This window comes from Halyomorpha halys, unplaced genomic scaffold, assembly GCF_000696795.3.
Source record: "Halyomorpha halys isolate HHAL.00 unplaced genomic scaffold, Hhal_1.1 Scaffold50.1, whole genome shotgun sequence".
NCBI lineage: Eukaryota > Metazoa > Arthropoda > Insecta > Hemiptera > Pentatomidae > Halyomorpha > Halyomorpha halys.
The window spans coordinates 763855-783822 of NW_027106849.1; the positions used below are offsets into that span (position 1 = coordinate 763855).

The 19968-nt window shown below is 28.0% G+C and overlaps 1 protein-coding gene across 1 annotated transcript; it reads left to right on the forward strand.

Annotated features, from left to right (window-relative positions):
• Positions 1-1010: 1010 nt before the first annotated feature.
• Positions 1011-14034, forward strand: Mvb12 (multivesicular body subunit 12-like Mvb12). Its single transcript, XM_014435793.3, has 8 exons — positions 1011-1303; positions 1387-1585; positions 1698-1827; positions 3071-3163; positions 4745-5004; positions 6358-6422; positions 11744-11797; positions 13700-14034. The coding sequence occupies exons 1-8, from the start codon at positions 1205-1207 to the stop codon at positions 13736-13738; spliced, it is 939 nt and encodes a 312-aa protein (XP_014291279.1). The 5' UTR covers positions 1011-1204; the 3' UTR covers positions 13739-14034.
• Positions 14035-19968: the final 5934 nt, after the last annotated feature.

Below are 19968 nucleotides of genomic sequence, written 5' to 3' on the forward strand. Positions count from 1 at the left end.
GTAAAACTTATTTAATTAGTCCCAAAGCTTAGGCCAGAATTTCAGGCCTTAATTGGGAATAATTAAAAACAAAATAATAACCAGAATGAATCAAAACCGGACAACAAGAAAATATGAAATCGAAAAATAATGTAGGTACGAAAGTTGTATGGAAAGAAAATGTATAGAAGTAAAATATAATCGAAAAAAAAAATCATGAAAATACACTAATATCGAAATTATTTATATCAATTTTTTCTTCCTTTTTATAATTTTGATATTACTATATTCTCCTACTGTTTTTTATTTTCTTATTTCCTTGTTAAACTGCTTTAATTTCTTATTCATTGAATTGTTATCCTGTTCATGTACTTTACTCTGATGAAGGTCTGAAATAATGGCCGAAAGGTTGGCACTAATAAAATAACTTTTATTTGCAAGTGTTCAGTAATCACAACCTCGACAATCTTTTTCTCATAAAAATATTGTAATTGTTCTAAATTAAATTAATTCACGAAAAAAGAATTTACATAGTCACAAATAATTATGCATAATGTATTCAAAATGAAGCCATATCTCAGTATTAATTCAATTCGTTATTTTTGGATATTTGATAGAGAGGAGAATATGTAGAATTGTTTCACAATATTCTCAACTATTCTTTAATCATTTAAGTATGATTTTTTTTTTTTAATTTTAGAATATTTTATAAGAGTTAATGATTAACAGGGTAATACCTCATTTTTGCTGTTAAGGAAACTAAGAGAGAAAATCAAAGCTCTAATTGCCTCAATGGACGATAATAACGATACGGAATATTTTAATCGGTGATAGCCTAATGGTGAAAATGTATTTTTTATGCAATTGTAATAAATAGCGATATGACTGTTTTAAATTTATCCCGGTTAATCCGGTGAAAATCCCGGAGACAGCTCACGCAATCTGCCGCCAGTCTGTGACAGGCGCAGTCTGTGAACAGCTGTGTGTTTGTTTGTTGTATGGCTGGTCTGCCAGCTGAAATGGCATCTTCCACAGGACAAGGGGGTTGATAAAACAGTTTAGTTCCTCATTTTGTAATGGACAGTTATGTAAATATTTAGTGTTAAACTTTAAATAGCTTACGAAATGTTTCAGTTTTGAATTATAGGTTAGTTTATTCGGAATTCGTTCATTCAGTGCCTTTTAGCTCACCGTTTAATCTTGTCCCCTTTCTCTTCTATTAAATATGATGCAGCAAATAATAAAAACTTTTCCTGATGATAAACCATTGACTTCGATAAGTGTAATAGAAGATATATCAAAACGTCCTGCAGGATTCATCATTGTGAGTATCATTAACATTTCCTTGTTACTGAATGTCTTATTTACGCTGTTTACAAAACAAAACAAATGAATATGTCCCTTCAGGTTTCAAAAACTCATGACCAAGATTCAGATGCTGATCTGTGGAAGGGTAGTACATTCTTCGGAGGCAGGGTCTCGAGGTATTTGTGCTTATCTAAGACTGAAGGAATCGACAACTATATCGTCGAAGACATTGCCATTATTGGAGAGAAAGACATGCCACCGGATGGGTATGGTCTCATACCCAAGACAATGGATACGGGTCAGTTTTCTTTGTTTACGTTTGTAATCACGGACCATTACACTTAATTACATGTTATTTTATCCTGCTATGTAATTTTCATTCTCGACTTTATCTGAGTGTTACATTTTAGATGCCAAGGCTTGGAAAAAGAGGCAGATATGCTATAAGTTAACACGAAGGAACTTGGCACTTTCTGCTGTAACAGACATCATTCTTTTAAGTAAATCTAAAAAAGCTCCCGAAGGGTTCAGCCTTGCTGGGTAAGTTATTGTTTCTTAGGCAGTATATCACAGTATATGCTGTCACATATATCCTTTGTTTGATAAACTGGATTCCTATCTAACTCGGGATTTTTTCTTATATGTAATTATCTATTTGTCTAAAACTTTAAAATTTGAGCTACACAACAACCTCATTAAAACACTATTCTATTTATAAATAATGAATTTTTGAATGAAGACATGTGTAATTTGATATATTAAAGGAACTGAACTGGGCCAGGAAGCCTTTGTTACAAGCCTTACTACAACTAATTAACAGCATTTTTGTTACAATTAGTGAACTAAAGAGAAATTCCTAAACCATTTTAAAGTGATATTATATAACATAAATATTTTAAAAAGTATTATTATATTAAATATAGGCTTCATATTTTAAGAAAGAATTCTCAACATAAAATTTTTCCCTTCATATTTTCCAATTAACTAAAAATTATTACTATTTTCTTAGGCTTATCTTTATTTTTATTATAGTATTACCAGTGCTTAATCAGTATGATACTATTTTTTATTCATGTACACATTTTTACATTGATTTATGTTATTTAATATTTTTAAAATGAGATAACTCCTTATAAAAAAAAACTATTCTACTTAAGACAAAACAAATGGTTGTTTACAATACATAACCACTTTATCATTCTAATCACATAACATGACATCATGATTTCACATAATTTCAATTGTTACACTTTATTTATAAGCTATAATTTATTGTTGATGTGTAGTACTAGTTATTACTTACCTAATTATTTGTTTTATATAAGGCTAGTATATTTTACAAGAAAGCATTAAATAAATTAATTTTTCAAACCTTATCTAAGTTTCTATTGATTCAGGAAATTTATTGAAAACAAAGATTTTGTGTTTAAAAAATATTATTTGATACAAAATGAGACATAGTAATAATACTGATTAAGAATTAAAACTTTAAATATTTAACTAGCTATATAAAGATTTATTTTGTTATTCAAGTACTATCAAATTTGAATTCATCACACTTGATAAATAGAAGTAATAACTATGCTCTATATACTATGCTCATATACTATAACAGGAGTACATTCTTTTTGTATTCAAATAATTATTATTCACTACAGTAATACTTATTATCCATTGAACATAGGAAACTTACAAATTAATTTCTTTACCATATTTTTAGAGATATCAATAGATTTGTATGTTTGCATATAACTTAAAATTAACTTCTTTATCATATTTCTAGAGATATCAATGGTCTTGTTGTATGCTTCAAGACTATTCATGATCTGGGTCTAGGACCACACAACAACAATCCGCCGCCTGTTTTAGGTTACAGGTAACTTACGTTTATTATGTTTTTTAAATTTGTTTCTTATTAATTAATTTTATATAGTTATTATAGATCAACTATATTTTATTATTAAACTTGGAGTGATCAGAAAGATGACCCCATTAATTATTGGATCTTTATCACTATCAGTTATAGTCTTTTTAGTAACAAATGTCAGAGTATTTATGATGAATAATAGAGGCAATAAGAAATAAAATAAATTATAACTTTTTTTATAATTCCTGTGAGTTACACATAGGGTATATGTTGGGCAATATTACATAGAATTTTATTCAAACATTATCAAAATTATGGCCAATTTTTGTAATGGGCTAGTACCCACGGATTCTGAAGTTAGGCTCAGCCTAGTATAGTAACTACTTAGACTGTCTGTAACTAATATTTTCCGAATTATGGGGATATGAAACCTCTGATCAGAAATAAATTTGGTATAGTAGTCTTGAAATATAAGATTTTATTGAGAAAATAATGTAATATAAAGATTTATGTAGCGCTGAATATATTAAGCTTGTATATTACTTTTACTTCCTATATAGTAGAATAAATAGAATAAGTTTAAGGGGAAGTATTGTGATATTAATTGTGAAATATTTTAAATTCCAATTATTGGCAGTATAAAATACATGTTTTAAGATACTCCAAATAACGAAGTCTTGCAAAATGGTATACATGTGTGTGTGTTTGTGTGAACAGCCTCAAAAATGAAAAGTTGTTTAAAACTAAAAATTACTTATTTAAGGCGGGTATGCACCTAGAGTGTTACTCAAACAAGGGTAAAAACCTAGAATGTTACTCAACTTTTTTTTTAGAATGCCCCAACTGGAAATGGCACTTAATGTCATTGATTTTACACTTTTTGTTTCATTTTCTCAAAACAATTGTAAATATTTTAATTAAATGGTTAATATCAATGTACAATCTAGTGATCTTTAAAGTAAACTAGATCTTATCCTCATTGGAATAGTCTGAAAAGGCTTAAATGTCAAATTTTTAATAATGTTTATTAAAAGAAAAAAAAATGTAAGTAGTATTAAACAGTGGAAAAATATGAAATAATTTGATAACTAACTGAAGAAGTAATCAAAGGTTTTCATGTTTCTACAATTATTATGACAATAGTCAGATTTTACTTTCTGTTAACTCTATATGAAATATTATATAGTATGGGGAGTATTGTCATCCTGAAAAATAAAGAAATAGGTGTTTTGAAATATACTAGGATGAATTTTATCTCTTAATAGGGTTGTATATGAAAGTTGTGTGATATATATACCAGACTTTTTTATGAACAGTCTTATTAATGAATAATAATCAGATATCATGGTATTTTTTTCATGTTACCCATTCATATTTATTATGTCTTTTTTTTTTAATACACATTTGTCTTTACTCGTGATATTTAACAGAAATAATTAAATAATTGACGCATTCTTAGTCTCATAATTGTTGTATGGATGAAATAAGAATAACCTTTTAGTCATTTATTTTTTATATCTTACTTTCTCTTCTCTAATATGTCCAGTCATTGTTGCAGATTTCTTTAAGGTATTCATTTTATTTTTTTAGCTTAAATCCAAAGGGTATCCCACAGCCTACGATTCTCCCTACACCATCACCAAATGGTCTTTATCCATCGGTAGCCTCACCCACCAATTCAGGTGACTATGTCAACCTTCTGCGGCCAAAGAGACCAGCACCGACACCACCTGTTCATTCGAGTCCTGGACCATTAGCAACAAACTTAATAACAACTTCACCACCTGAGATACCGCCAAAACCTCAGGTGCCTTCTTCTGCATCATATGCAACCCTCAAAGTACATGAAGGTAAGCTTCTTTCTTAATTTATGAGCTATCAATTTTGTTCATTTTATTATTGGGTTTAGAAAATTTAATTAACCATTGATATTTTTATTATTTTACTAGTTCTTGATGTTTAAATCAGTGAGAATGATTCTATGTAGTATTTATATTCTTCATTCAACATTATGGTTCTTGATTCCGTTCCATCTGTGGCAAAGAGTGGTATGATAAGTTTCAATGTGGGTTTTAGATGCTTACAATCAGTTTCATATATCTTCATATTTTATGTCAATAATGTGAGCATTTCAATTAACAGAATGGCTAACTCTGTAAAATCAGTCTTAGTATTTTCAATATTGATTCTATTACAAATTGTTATTTAACAAACAGTTAAGTAAATTGTAGTTAATTGTATCTTTTTATATTTCTGCCATACCTTGACAGAACAAAAAGGTAAGAACTTTACTTTGAGAAGTATTATTAAAAGTACTTTTCTCAAAAACATTGAAATTAGAGTTAGTCATTCTTCCAACTTAAAGGCTCATATAGTAGTTCTAGCCAGTGACTTCTGATGTATGAGACTACCGTTATGGGCATCGTTACATGTGGAACACCAAGTGCCAAAAAATTAAAACCTTTGCAATATTATTTTTAGTAGTTTTTGTTAGTTTAGTATTTTTTAATAGTTAAAATTATAACTAGCCGGGTAGAGATTTGGGATTTATTAACCATTGGTAAGAAGATACATATAGTCTCAATTCCCCTCCCCCTTGCTGATTTTATTGTTTAAATCATCTACAATTATTATCGTGTCAGAATGAGGAAATGATAAAATAGTTTCATCTACTAAGTCTTAGTACATCTCTTGGGAGATTGTAGCGGTGTATTTGAAAGATAATTAAATTCTCTACAAGTAAAAACAATAGTCACCTAAATCTGACCAGTATTAGCAAAGACATATCGGACTTTGTTTTTTTTTTTGTTTTTTTATTAGCCATCAAATGGAAGATGCTTCTGTCTCAGTTATTTTCAGTGATTCATCCTTTATTTTTGTACATAAATTTCTGATGCTGTTCAGTTAATCAAATGTACTTTGTCTTGTATCATGATGTTTATGAAACATGCATGAATAAGTGTCATTTAAAACAGGTGAACTAACAGGGCACAGCTAGTTTTATTATAATTGAAATACTTTCTAAACATTAATGTACTAATTTTCAATTATTTTCCTTCATTAATATGCACTAAGATGAGTTTAAATAACTTTAAAATGTACCAGGAAAATTTGAGTACACTATCAGTTATCAAGAAATTTTTTAAAAATTTATTTCATTATTTTTAATCAGTTCATTTGACATTATTTTATTTTTTCCCTAGGGTTAGAGGGTATTCCATTTGTGCTGCATCCTACACTGGAATTGATCGCTTCAAAAGGAGCTTCGGTAAATATTTTTCACTTTTTGTTGTTTATATTAAAAAGTCTAGTAAAGATTTTCTAAAAGATCCTATAATTTTCATGAAGTATAAGTTATATTGCAGGCTTGATAAAATGTTAATTATGGCAAATTAAAAATCTTTTTTTTTTTTTAATATTTGTCGTATAATTATAGCAGAAGAGAATTTAAGTGATATATTTTAAATTTATAATAAAAAAAACTTCATTTTAAATTTAAAATATAAATAAAACAAAAATGGTTGCTTAAGCTATTATATCTTGTAAGTCCTAAAAAATAGATATGACAGTTTTCATACTTCATTAAGTAATAAAAAATCAATGCATTATTCTAGACACTTCTTGTCACTTTTGTTAAGTAGAATACCTTTATAATTTTTTTTGACTTATACTCCAACCCATAGCAGTGTGTGGACCATTAATGAAGTAAAATTATATGTTATATATATCCCCACTCCCAACTTGCTGTAAAGGGCGTCCAAAATTATCTTGCTTAAAAGTGCTCTTTGAGTCACTTCTGTTGTGTATTTACATTTTTAAAACCTTTAAGCTAACAACTAAACATCAGGAATGGTGGTTAGTTCATTAGTTATAACAATAAATCCTCAAAAAACTTAGTGTTGCCAGGCCTGCCCAAAGGCTCTCGTAAGAACCACAGCTCTAGAATGATAAATTGATTTTTAGTTTGTTAATGGTATAATTTTCTTTTTTTATAAAGTACTATCATATTGTAAGTGATGAAATACTGAATAACATATTTGAAGAGAATTTTTAAATTAATCTAAACATTGTTGCTATCAGAAAAATAGTGTTACCATTTTCGATCTTCCGTATGAAGTTAAAACATAGCCTGTGAAGACTAATGAGTAGATAAAAGTCTTGTCTATTTCTGCTGACACCATCTATAATAATGTGAGGTTGGTATTGAATTTGGGCTAATTTTAAAAAATGCACTTTCAGCAAATACTGATTTTTCACGATGGCACTACAACCTAAAGAATTTCCGACACATGTTCCAGCTTTTTACACAATGCAGAATGTCTCTTACACTATTTATTTACTTTATTTTGTATAATAGTAATAATAATTCTTTGCTGTTGTAATTCTGGTTTTTATTTAGATTAGAAAGGTTTTGTGGATATTATTGACCTGCTTTTCAGTAATAAGTCTGAAGGCCGTGAGCGGGTATTGCGGAAATGCACTGAGGACTTAAATTGAAGGATATCTGAGATGTACGATGGATGGCGGAATTGGATAACTTGATAGAGAAAGGAAGCAAGGAAATATTTACGACAGAAGGAGGGGTAAAGCCACTTCAACTCTTTATATAATCGGGTGACGAAGGCGTCCCTGGGGACCCCAAAGATGAATCGTACAAAGCAATTATTTAACTGTTTTAATTTTGCTTTGAGATCCCCAGAGACACCCCCATAAACCACACAGCAATAGTTAAAGTGGGAGAATATTAAGGAAGTAACCAGGAGCTTGCGGGTTTCAAAAGAAAGGAGATGACGAAGATAATTAAACGCTTCAGGGTGGAAAAGGTACGACAGGAAATATCGGAGACGTGGTTTTTCTAGGAGAGAGTTTTGTCTATAGTGATACCAAGGTTTTTAACTTATGGATGGAATTGTATTGGATTGTTGTTTAGGAATAAGAGGAATAGTTTTCAGGAGGTGATTGGATCATATTACGATTGCCTTAGTCTTCTCTGCATTCAACTTAAGCTTGTTTTCTTGTGCCCACTGACTAATTCTATTCAAGTCTTCTTGAATCTTCTCCGTAGCGACTAATAGGTCAGAAGGTGGGAAGGAAAGGTAAATTTTTGAAATCATTTGGAAATCATCTGCATATAAATATAACCAGGAATTCATACAAAAACTCTTCTTTCTTTTATTGGCACTAGAAGCTGCCCTTGGCCCGCTCAACAGCTGCCAACCATCACTCTCTATCTGCTGTAAGGGTAAAAGGGATTCTCAGTTGTCACAATTCCTGCCTCACAGCATCTCTCTATTGACCCTTCAGCCTACTACATCGCCACACACCATCCAGAACGTTAATGTACAATTTATGAGCCACTCTTTCCTGGTTCATCCTCATCACATGGCCAAGCCATGTAAGCCTCGATATTATGATATATGAGGAGATGCTTTATTCCTTGTTCAGCCCAAAAAGTTCACTATTTTTCCTTCTTCGCCAATTACCATTCTTGCATACGGGACCTAAGATCTTCCTCAGAATTACTCATACAAAAACTACTAAAAGATTTTTTTTAATTTATTCAATATACAAATAAAAAAAAAACAAACTTGAACCTACATTGTTGATAGGACCTGTTTTAATCTTCAATTTATAATATTTCTTCTACTAAGCTTTTGAGTGAAAAATTGGATCTGTTTCTGTAACTAATTTCCTTTCAATTCTTGGAAACATCTTATCCAAGCAATTACGAAAAATTCATAATTACTAGGTTTGTAACTTTGATTGGATAGTAGTTTTAATGTTTTTTTAACTGTATCTAAAACTTAAGAGTCAATATTTTTCATACTTAGGAGACAAAACATCATAAATGTTAAAAATATCCAAGAAAAACTTCATTATTTTTGTTATAACTGGGAAATCAAATCTTTATAACATATAAAGTTTGACCGTGTAAAACACCCTCTGGAGCTGGGACTGGCGAAACTGAATGTTACAGTCAGGATATTGTTATATACCTAATAATGAAGTTTTACTGTAAATATTAAAAAAAAAAAGTTGATATTTTTTTTAATGTTGTCCAAAGTAAACCAGATCCATATAATTTTGTTACTGTACTGAGATCAATGCTTCAACTCCAAGCTCGGCTGCTATTGGCCTTTTATATCAGGATTGTAATTAAGTTGTGTTTTGCCCTTCTCATGCAGAACATGGGAAAAGGCCTATTGTCAATTTATCTTGTAGAATAATGTACATTTATGCGACTGTGTAAAATGTAAGCATTGAGGTTTGTATAAATGGAATGAATGTGTATGTGTTATTACTTATTTTCATAATTTAGGCAGATTGTAATATTCAATTACTACAGACGAATATACATATATAATTAAAAATTTCAAAAGCTCAATGTCTTTTAAAGGAAAGAGGGCTTAAAAAAATTTTTTAATAAATAAGCTGGAAGATCGCTGATTGACCGTGTGAATTATAAATAAGTGGAATATCATGGACCATATTCCACTTATTTATAATGATATCAATTATTTCTTAATGATATGTCTTTACTATTTGTATAAAGTCATCAATAGTTAGTCTATTCCAAATACATGCTTAATATCTGAGCTAGTTTATTTATTAATAAATAAGTGGAACGTGGTTTGGGTGTGGTAAAAAAAAAAAAAAAAATTGAAATAGTAATACCTATTTTTATTTGAGCCAATGTTTCACCCCATGTTGCAGGGCTTCGTCAGGGCTAAAAAAGATACAAACACTAACATAAGTAGGAAAATTACGAGAGTATACAATGAAACGTAAAAATTAAATAAGAAAAATAAAAGGTTATGAACAATAAATGACAACCGAAATTGTAACAGATAAAAAGAAGAAATATAAAAGAAAAAGGGGGATAAAAATAAAATCAAGGAAAAAAGAAAGAAAATGAACAAGATAGAATTCATACCTGTTTTGACAGAAGCCAAGGTCAGAGTGAACCGTTTGTATTGGGAGGAGTGGGGATGGCTGTCAAGTACGTTACATTTGAAGATAATGTTAAAGTAAATAGTGTAGAAAATAAAGAGAATATTAAAATTATGTCAACAATAAATGATAATATTTGTAATAGGGAGGGTGGGGAGAAGAAATATTTAACAAAAAAAAATTAAAATGTTCACAGATAGAAAACAAAGAAGAAATAATGTTAAAATAATGGGATACAATAAACATAAATGATAAAGAAAGACAATATATCAAATGAATGGGGATACAGAGGCATGTGAAATTATACAATAGAAAAATTAATAGTAAAGTAATTAATGTAAGTACACTTAAGCTGGTAACATAAGAATATAAATTAAAATTAAAATACATACATGTAAAAGAAAAGGAAGGATTGTAACTATAAAATATAATTTAATTAAGTATCGGGTAAGAATTTAGAAAATAAAAGACATGACAGGAGAGTGGGCTTCTGAAATGTAGAACTTAGAGAAAAGAAGAATTATGAGGGTTTTGTAAGGTTCAAAATGTCTGGGAGTGTCGGTATGTCTGGGAGATGCAGTCTTTATCGACTTTATGATTGAATTATTATTTTCATATGTAATGTACTTACCTGCCATCCCCACTCCTCCCAATACAAACGGTTCACTCTGACCTTGGCTTCTGTCAAAACAGGTATGAATTCTATTTTGTTCATTTTCTTTCTTTTTTTTTCTTTTTTTCCCCCTTGATTTTATTCTTATCCACCTGTTTTATCTTGTACTTTCTTTTATATTTCTTCTTTTTATCGTACAATTTCGGTTTTCATTTATTGTTAATAACCTTTTATTTAATTTTTATGTTTCATTGTATACCCTTGTAATTTTCCATTTATTTTTCTACTTATGTCAGTGTTTGTATCTTTTTTAGCCCTAACGAAGCCCTGCAACATGGGACGAAACATTGGTTCAAATAAAAATAGTTATTGCTATTTGAATTTTTTTTTCACCACACCCGAACCACGTTCCACTTATTTATTAATAAATAAACTAGCTTGAATATTAAGCATGTACTTGGAATAGACTATCTATTGATGTCTTTATACAAATAGTAAAGACATACCATTAAGAAATATGTAAATGAATGAATATGAATCAAAATCAATTGGTCCTTAGTTAAAATAAAATAAAGTAGGCAGAGTAAATGGCCGCTCTGACACTGATGGTACTCAGTTGATAATATAACTCAATGTACAATAGAATGATTAACAGAATAGAATGACAAACAGCTGATTAAAATAAAGCAGATAGCCAGTAATAAATATGTTTCTTCTAAAAGTTAACCAATGTATTCAAAAATAAATAAATTGAACGCTAACATTATTGTATGTATAAATACAAATAAATTATTATTATTTGTTTTCAACACTCAAAACATTTCTGTAATAAGCATGCGATTATTTGCTAATATTACTAATTTTTTTCTGAATGTAATTCAATGTATATATTTCTCTGGGGTCATTTGGAGTCTCGTTTTTTAAGTTCACATTTATTTATATAGAAGGTACTAGTTTGGAACATATTATTTTTCTCTACCTTACATTGTAATTAGAAAAAAAAAATCATTTATTCTATTTTTCAGATAGGACCAATTCCTGTTATCAAGAGGAAAACAATGGAGGACTTAGATAGAGAGGTTGGTATTTTGCACATTTATTCAGAGAAACTATTCTACTAGTGGTAAATGGATTTATTACAATTACTGATATGTTATGTAAATCCGATTTTTTTCTTAATGCTTCATTTTATTTCAACTTATCTTTGCAATACAGCACCAAGAAATTGTAATTAATTACTTTAAAGAAATTATAAGGAAGTATAATGTTTTGATATCCGTTAATATGTCCGAGTTTGAAAAAGAAAATTAATCACGTAAGATGCCCGCTAAATATTGATTTGAAAAATTTTATTATAGAGTTACCCGTTTGGAGAGAACTCTAGGTGTGGGCTAAAGTTCACTCGTAAAGAACCAAGTACTTAGGACTGAGGATTTGTTTCTTAATATATTAACCGGCAAAGCATTGTGTTATAGCAAAGTAAATGTTTGAATCTGTATCCAGTTCCATTGATAAACAAGCAAAAGGAGATACAAAACAGAACAACAGTGCTAACAAAGCATATTTATTTAAAGGAGTTTTCTACAGCAGTTTTATGTATTTTTTTAGAGTTTTCAAACCACTGATTTTAATATTAATTTCTAAAGTATGTACAGTTATCATTTAATATTTAAAAACATAAATATATACATAACAAAAGATTACTAATTGACATGAGTAATAGACATTTAATTGAGAATCTTCTGAATTCAACTTACCAGAAGAAACAAGGAAAGTTTACTCAAAGAACAACCATACACAACAAATAGCCTTTAGGACTGTTTACACTGAACACACACACACAAATAATTGCCACTTATGTTAATCCCTCTTCTACCTTCCCTCCTATACTGAATTCAGTTTTGGTCTGGCTTCCTCATAACAGTAGGACTGAGCATTTCTTTCATCAGTACACGCCTAACGTTACTTTTTTTTTATTTGAGTATTTTGCTCACTTGGGCACCTCCTACATTTCTTATATGAAATCATGAGCCAAGGCGAGAAGATCTTTTACAAAATCTGGTTCTTCAGCCCCTGATGGAAGAGTTACAATTTACAATGTCAACTTCAATTTGCATTGAAAGTAATCGTAAAGATTTTAGTCAACGTCACATCCAATTATGTAAAAAAAAAATAGTGCAAATCATTTACCATGAGATAAGTGCTCATGCAACACCTTTTAGGGGACAAAAAATTAGGACATTTCTACTGGGTTAAATAACCAAGCGTTTTTGGTAGCATGTTTCAGAAACAACTGCATTGCATAATGGAAACTGTTTATCAAATGTAATGCAGTGAGTAACTCACAGAAAATTGGTTTCATTAACTTATGATAAAATACATATTCACATTGTAGTCAAAGGCAATTAATTCAAATATAAAATGCCAATACCTGCAAAACTAAAAAACCTTAAAATAAAAAATTGTTTAATTTAAAAAGAAAAACTGACTATGAAATAAACCTATCCATTTTAAGTTATGGAATGTTACTGCATGTCTCCTTCAACATATTTGTGTGTTGTTAGTGAAGTTGTCTATAAATAATGAAACTTTGTAATATAATTGGGTTCCTTCCACTACATGATTTGGGTCCTTACAAGTATATTCGGTTCCATTCATCTAGACATATAGAAAGTATATTGTGTATTTTCTGAAGACCCTAGAATTTTGTTTAGGTCTGGAAGGCACCCGACTGCTATACTGAGTTTCATTATTTAACTTGACTAACAACTCACCAATATGTTGAAGGATATATACAGTTACATTCTGTCACTTAAAACAGATGGGCTTATTTTGCAGTTGGTATTTTTTCTTAAATTGAACCTCTTAAAAAAAAAAATTACTATCATCCTTAAACATATGCCCTTCCAACTTTAATGTTAAATGATAAAGAAATACTTAGTTATCTTTATGTATACTCTAGAATTTTTTTTTTTTTTTAGTACGCTTATGACTTCAGACTAGAAAGACAGTCAACATAGCGGACGGGAGCTGAACCAGAAATCCATGCGATAAAAAGAGGAAGTAAGCGAGCGTTGAGGAAGATGTGCGCACAGATCCTGCCTCCTCTCTAGCTTTCTATAAGAGTTTCATCTATTATAAGATGACTTATTTATTCTTACTTGTGTTTTTCAATATACTGCCATTTTTGTTGTCATCAGGGATGCCAGTTATATGGCTATGCTATTTATAATTTAATATATATATATATAGAGAGTTTTATTGTGATTATTATCTACTATTACATCTTTTATTATTTAAATTTTTTTATTTTAATACTTTACTTGATATTTCTTGCTGATTTCTTTAATAATTTTCTATTATCAATTAAATAAAAAAGTTATTTAGGTTTCCTTTAATTTTTTTTTTTAAGGTTCAGTAAACAGTCATTTTTTATTAAAATGAACCGGATCATAAGTAGTACTATTATTATAATAATTTTTCCATAAGTAGTGCATATTTTGTTTGAAATTCTTAAATATGCAAGTAATTCCAATACTGTAAACCTGACATTTTTAAAAATACTTTAGATTTCTTTTAAAATTTTATATTTTCCATATTTTCATTGAAGTAATAAAATTATTAGATGATTGTTATTAAATTAAAAAGATATATTTTCATTTTAACTCTGTGATCCCACAATTTCTTTTATATTTTTAATAATATATCCATTATTTTATAAATAGCACTATTACATTGAAAAATTTAAAATGCCATCCATAATCGATTATTGTTTTTATGATGTTAATTTTTCAAATTCCATCTTGTGGCTTGCATGAAACATTTTTGAGGAAGAATTCTATTTATTGATATCGTATTCCGAGACTTTTTCTTTTCATATTGATTATAAATAAACATTAGAGAAAAGTTAAGATAATCTTGTTTTATATTACATCAAAATGTGGCTAAATTCACTATAGTAAAGACTCTGTTAAAACTTTATTTGAATCTAGAACACTTTTAGCACATGCCAATTGATCACTAACTGTAAATTGTATGTAACTTAAAAATATAATGACAACAAATTCATATTTTTCATATTTCCTGTGCTACTAAAGTTTAATATTTCTTGTAAAATAATATGTATTTATATTGAATATGCCATGTAAAAATTTAAGGACTTTCAAGCATATCTGGTCTTTTAAAAGAGGAAATACTCATTTTATTTGTTTAAACATCACAATGTTAGTCAAGTCATTAAATTATTCTTATCTTCATCATCACGACTTAAATGATTCATGATACATTCAGTGATGTCTGTTATTTAATTTATGAATATATATATGATTTAATTTTATCAACTTTAGTATATTATAAACATCACTAATGAATTAATTATAAAATTCTGCAATTATGTATTTGTAAACTAAAACATGACCTAATATTTATAGGTCAGGACGTACGATTGTGATTATATAGGACTGATAGTTGGTTTTGGGTTGTAATTTTAAACCTCTTGCTATAGTAATTTAATTATTCATTCTAGTAATAGGAGTAGTAATGTACCCTTTATGTTTTTAAATTGTAATGCCATTTAAAAATGAAATGCTTCCTTGATTGAGTGCCAATTAAACAACGTCATTATATTTTTTCTTTTAGTTCTTCTAGATTATTTGTGTTGTCTGGTCTGTTAGACTAATTATTTTTTCTGGTAAAAAGTTTTAAGTCTTTAAATATTGAACTTTATAAACTTCAAAGTTACTTGGAAAAAAATCTTTCTGTTTACAAATACATTTTTTTTTTGTGATGTATGGAATCGTCCTTCCGTATGCAGATTTTTATCTTAAAACTCCCTACAAGAAAGTTCAATGTTTATGGATTTTTATAGTTATCAAAGTTTGATTAATAGTGATTCAACTGAAGTTGAAGAAATCATTGATTTTCATTTTATTACCTTACCGGTTTACAGCATCACTAACTAATTACGGTAATACTGATGCATTGCTTTTGAATTATACTGGCCTTTTGCATGTAATACTTGTTTTATTTATTTAGTTTAGTATCTAGTGAGCATATATTTATGAATTTTGTTTTCTTTAATTAATTAAAATTCAAATTATGTTTTAATATAATGTGTAATCTACTATGTCTTTAATATTGTTACTTGCCAGATTTATATTATTAATTTTTTTAGGTATGTTGATTAATAATATTTTAGATGATTCAAATTTTTATTTGTATTGTACAATATTACGTTAACATTTTTTAAGTTTTTTTTTTCGGAAATAATATTATTGTACATAAATATTTTTTAAAATAATATATCATTTTTAAGAAATTATGGAATTACACTTAATGCTCAATTATGAACTATTTTGAGCCCGTTGAATGGCAGGCTTGTTTTTTGAAGTATATTTTAGAAAAAAAAAAAATATGTATTCTCTGAATGCCCACCTCATAAGCTATTCAATTAGATATACGAAATGTAAATAGTTTATTAAGAATATTATAATGAATTTAAAATTTTATTTTTATCCATTTAATATGCTGTTAAAAATATATACAAATAATCATGACCATTTTGGCATAGATTCAGAAAATTGTTGAATGCTGTGATGTATATCAAATTTGAAAAAAAAAACAACTTTATTATGATTGAGTATTTTGCATTGTTAAAATTATTCTGTTGCATAATGAAATTATGATTTTGTACATGATAATATGGAATTTTAAATGTGTTATTGGATATCACAGTTTGTAGTATGAAAGGAAATTTTTTTTAATGATTTTGTAAAATATTTTTAGTATACTAGTTTCTGATTTCTTGTAATGATTTATAGATGAAAAATAAATTGTTTTTTAAAAATATAATTTGCAGGTTCTTTTTTTTTTTAGTTAATGAAGAAGTACCTATTGATTTTTGTTGGCCAAGAAACATTTTTATTTTTTTCAATATTTTTTGTTATAATTCACTTGCATTGCTATTTAATTACAAATTATGTAATTTAGTTTAATTTTAATGTCAGAAAGCTGATGATGCCAAACAGAAAGAAATAGAGGTATGCGTTAACTTTTCAACCATGATAGAAATATACTTTTCAGTAGGGTGCGATGAGGTATAAATGAGAATTGCAAAAACTGAGTTAAAAAAAAGATAGTCATATATTTTCCTCTAAATATAATATTATTCGGTCATTAAATGGATTATCGGAATAAATATTGTTAAAAAATAAATGTAAATTGGAAAAGTAATATTTGTTATTAATGTTTTAATAAGTGATGCAATAACAGTATCGTATTTTAGGCATTGCAACCTTTTCAAATCAAGCTATTGACTTTTATTATCATGCTGCGTTAAATGCAACTAGTGGACTCAACAACAGTAGCACATTATGACCATTATTCTGGGTCAGATTGAACTATTGTAGTATGAACGATCAAGGAGTGAGTCATCGCTAATTCAATGGGTGTAAATTTAAGGTTGCTGGGTTGGGACAAATTTGAGATGGCTTATGAAGTAAATATGAGGTCAAATGTGATTTCTAAATTCTAGAAATGTATGGAAGATGCAATAAAACTTCCTACTGCAACATTCAATTGAGGAACTGCCAGGGCTTCTCAACAACTGACCTTTGCTTTTAATTAGGATAAATTTAATGTGAACTAAATTTATAAAAGAAGTTTCTTAATTAATTTCTATTTCTCGATGTTATAGAGAGATATAGACTTTTTTCTAACACTAAAATACTTAAGTGTGAAAATTTTACTCTCCTGGTATTAAAAAATATTTACAACAGCATTTCTTAACGTAACTGTAAAGTTACATTAAGAAATGGTATCACTAGTCATTACTACATCAGCCGTAAAAAGATTATGTTTATAGAGCTTGTGGATTTTTAATTAAATACATTTTCAAATTTGTGTTAATGTTCATTCTAGTGAATAATATTCAGACAAAAAGTAATACTTGGAGGTTAAAACATTTTCTCTAATTACGTTATCTATAATAAAGTGTTATTACATGTTTAAAATTTACTTGGTTGCTGTGCTGACTATTAATGTTTTATAATTTTTCCTATAAGAAAAGATAAAAAGTTAAATTCAAATAATTTATCAATGAGTTGCTTACATAAATGTGTTTATTATAGTTATAATTGGCTTTATAAATATAACTGTCATTATAGTTCAGTATCAGCCTCCAATTACAAGATAAAATACTTTTTAATATTTTGACTGACAGTGAACAAATTTACTGTATAGCCTAGGAAATACCAGAATGAAATTCACAGGATGATTTGAATGGTGTACACATCATAATCAAATGAAATAAAACAAAAAAGGGTCTGGATTTGTGAAAAAGTTATTTTTCTAAAACGATAGCAGTTGCATTCATTCACGAGTCATAAGTTAATTAAAAGTACAATAATTTAATTAATTACAGTACAATAATTCTATTAGCAATTATTAATAAATATCTATCTATTAATATAAATTGACTAGGCTTTCCGATTTCGCACTAGCAGCCCTGATGAAGGCTAGAAATTCTGGCCGAAACGGCACTATTAAATCAGTTATTTCAACTTATTTGTGTTTTATTCTGACCGTACCCCCCAACCATCTTCTCCGCATATTAATAAATATAAATAAAATTGATTGAGGAAAAACCTTTTGGACCACATTAAATCCATATTTAATTAATTTAAAACTATATTATAATAGGAATAATAAATCTAACAAGATGCAATGTAAACCAATAAAAATTTCATTATGATTAAAGCTAGTACAGATGAAACTTATAAAAATGAACAATCCACACATTGTTTTACAGGAAATTAAGAAGAAGGTCATTTAAAATATGTTTCCAATTTAGGTTTTAAAAAAAATAAACTCTTCAAATGAAAAAACCTTTTAGGTTATATAATTCTAATTGTAATATATGTTTTAAAAATAAATCTTATGATTAATTTATATATTTCAGACATAAAAGCCCTGAAAAATAAAGACATAGTAAATATAGCAGAGAATAAGAAAACAATTTATATAAAAGAAGTGTTACAAATACAACTTCCACGAATTGTATACATGAAAATATATTTTAATAATTTGACTGGGGAGAAGAAGACTATGTTTAAAACGGCCAATGGAAAAAGGGCTGAAATGTTTCAATATATATAGGTTATACATAAATGAAATTTATATAAAAATGTTTATCATTAAAAAAAAATTGTCTAAACGTTTTTTCTTCAATCATTTTCATATTGATATTTATTAATCAAGAATAGATCCCACGAAAAAAAGAAAAAAGGAAGTTATAAATTATGATGAGAAATTTATTAATTACTTTACTTCAGCGAGCCTGTACAAAGAGCCACCAATTACTTTTCTATGATTAACAGAAGTATGGAGACAAGTCCGAAATTTTAGTTCAGACATCTATTAATTTTTATGTTCTGCTAATTATTCTAAATAGTATTTTCTGAGATATACCATTTTCAAAATATGTATTTCAAATAAGAAAAGATTTAAAACAAGTTAAAAATATAATTTTAACATATTGAAATTAAATTCTAAATAGTGAAATTATTAACAGGATAAGTATAAGTATAATCAACAGAAAAATATTAGTGGCTGGACAGGAAGAACAGAACAAAGAACTTTTTTAAAAAAGTCATGAATTTTATAAATATATTAACTAATTTTTTGAGTAGAGATATACAAACCATTATAACATACCAGAGTAAATAAATCTTTTACTTATACAAATATTAGTATTTAAATTTTTGATTTACTATCGCTAACAAAAAACATATATGAACATCAACTAATTTATTCTTAATTCGATCGTGCACTGATCTTTTGTTGGTGTCATATATAGCCGATAAATTTATAAAAATGATTTATTTCAGAAGAAAATTTACCATGCTTCAGATTTATACTGTACTATTGGCTGTTTTAGATTTATTCATTTTTGTAATTTTTTTTTAGTTTCAGATGTAGACAATAAAATAAGTGCAGTGTCCTCTTGATTATGTGTATATTCGTCTTCCAAATATTTTTAAATAACTTTAAATTGGTCAATGTTCTCTCAAAAAATATATAAGATTGTAATTCCACAAAGTTTTTTTTTAATATATTGAGGAAATTTTTCATGTATAAACTTAGCTATTTCCGATTAAAAATGTTTTTTTTCAATCAGATTTGTTGTGATCAGAGATTTCTGGATAATACATCTATTCTGATTTAAGAAATTAATATTGCTCACTAAAGATAA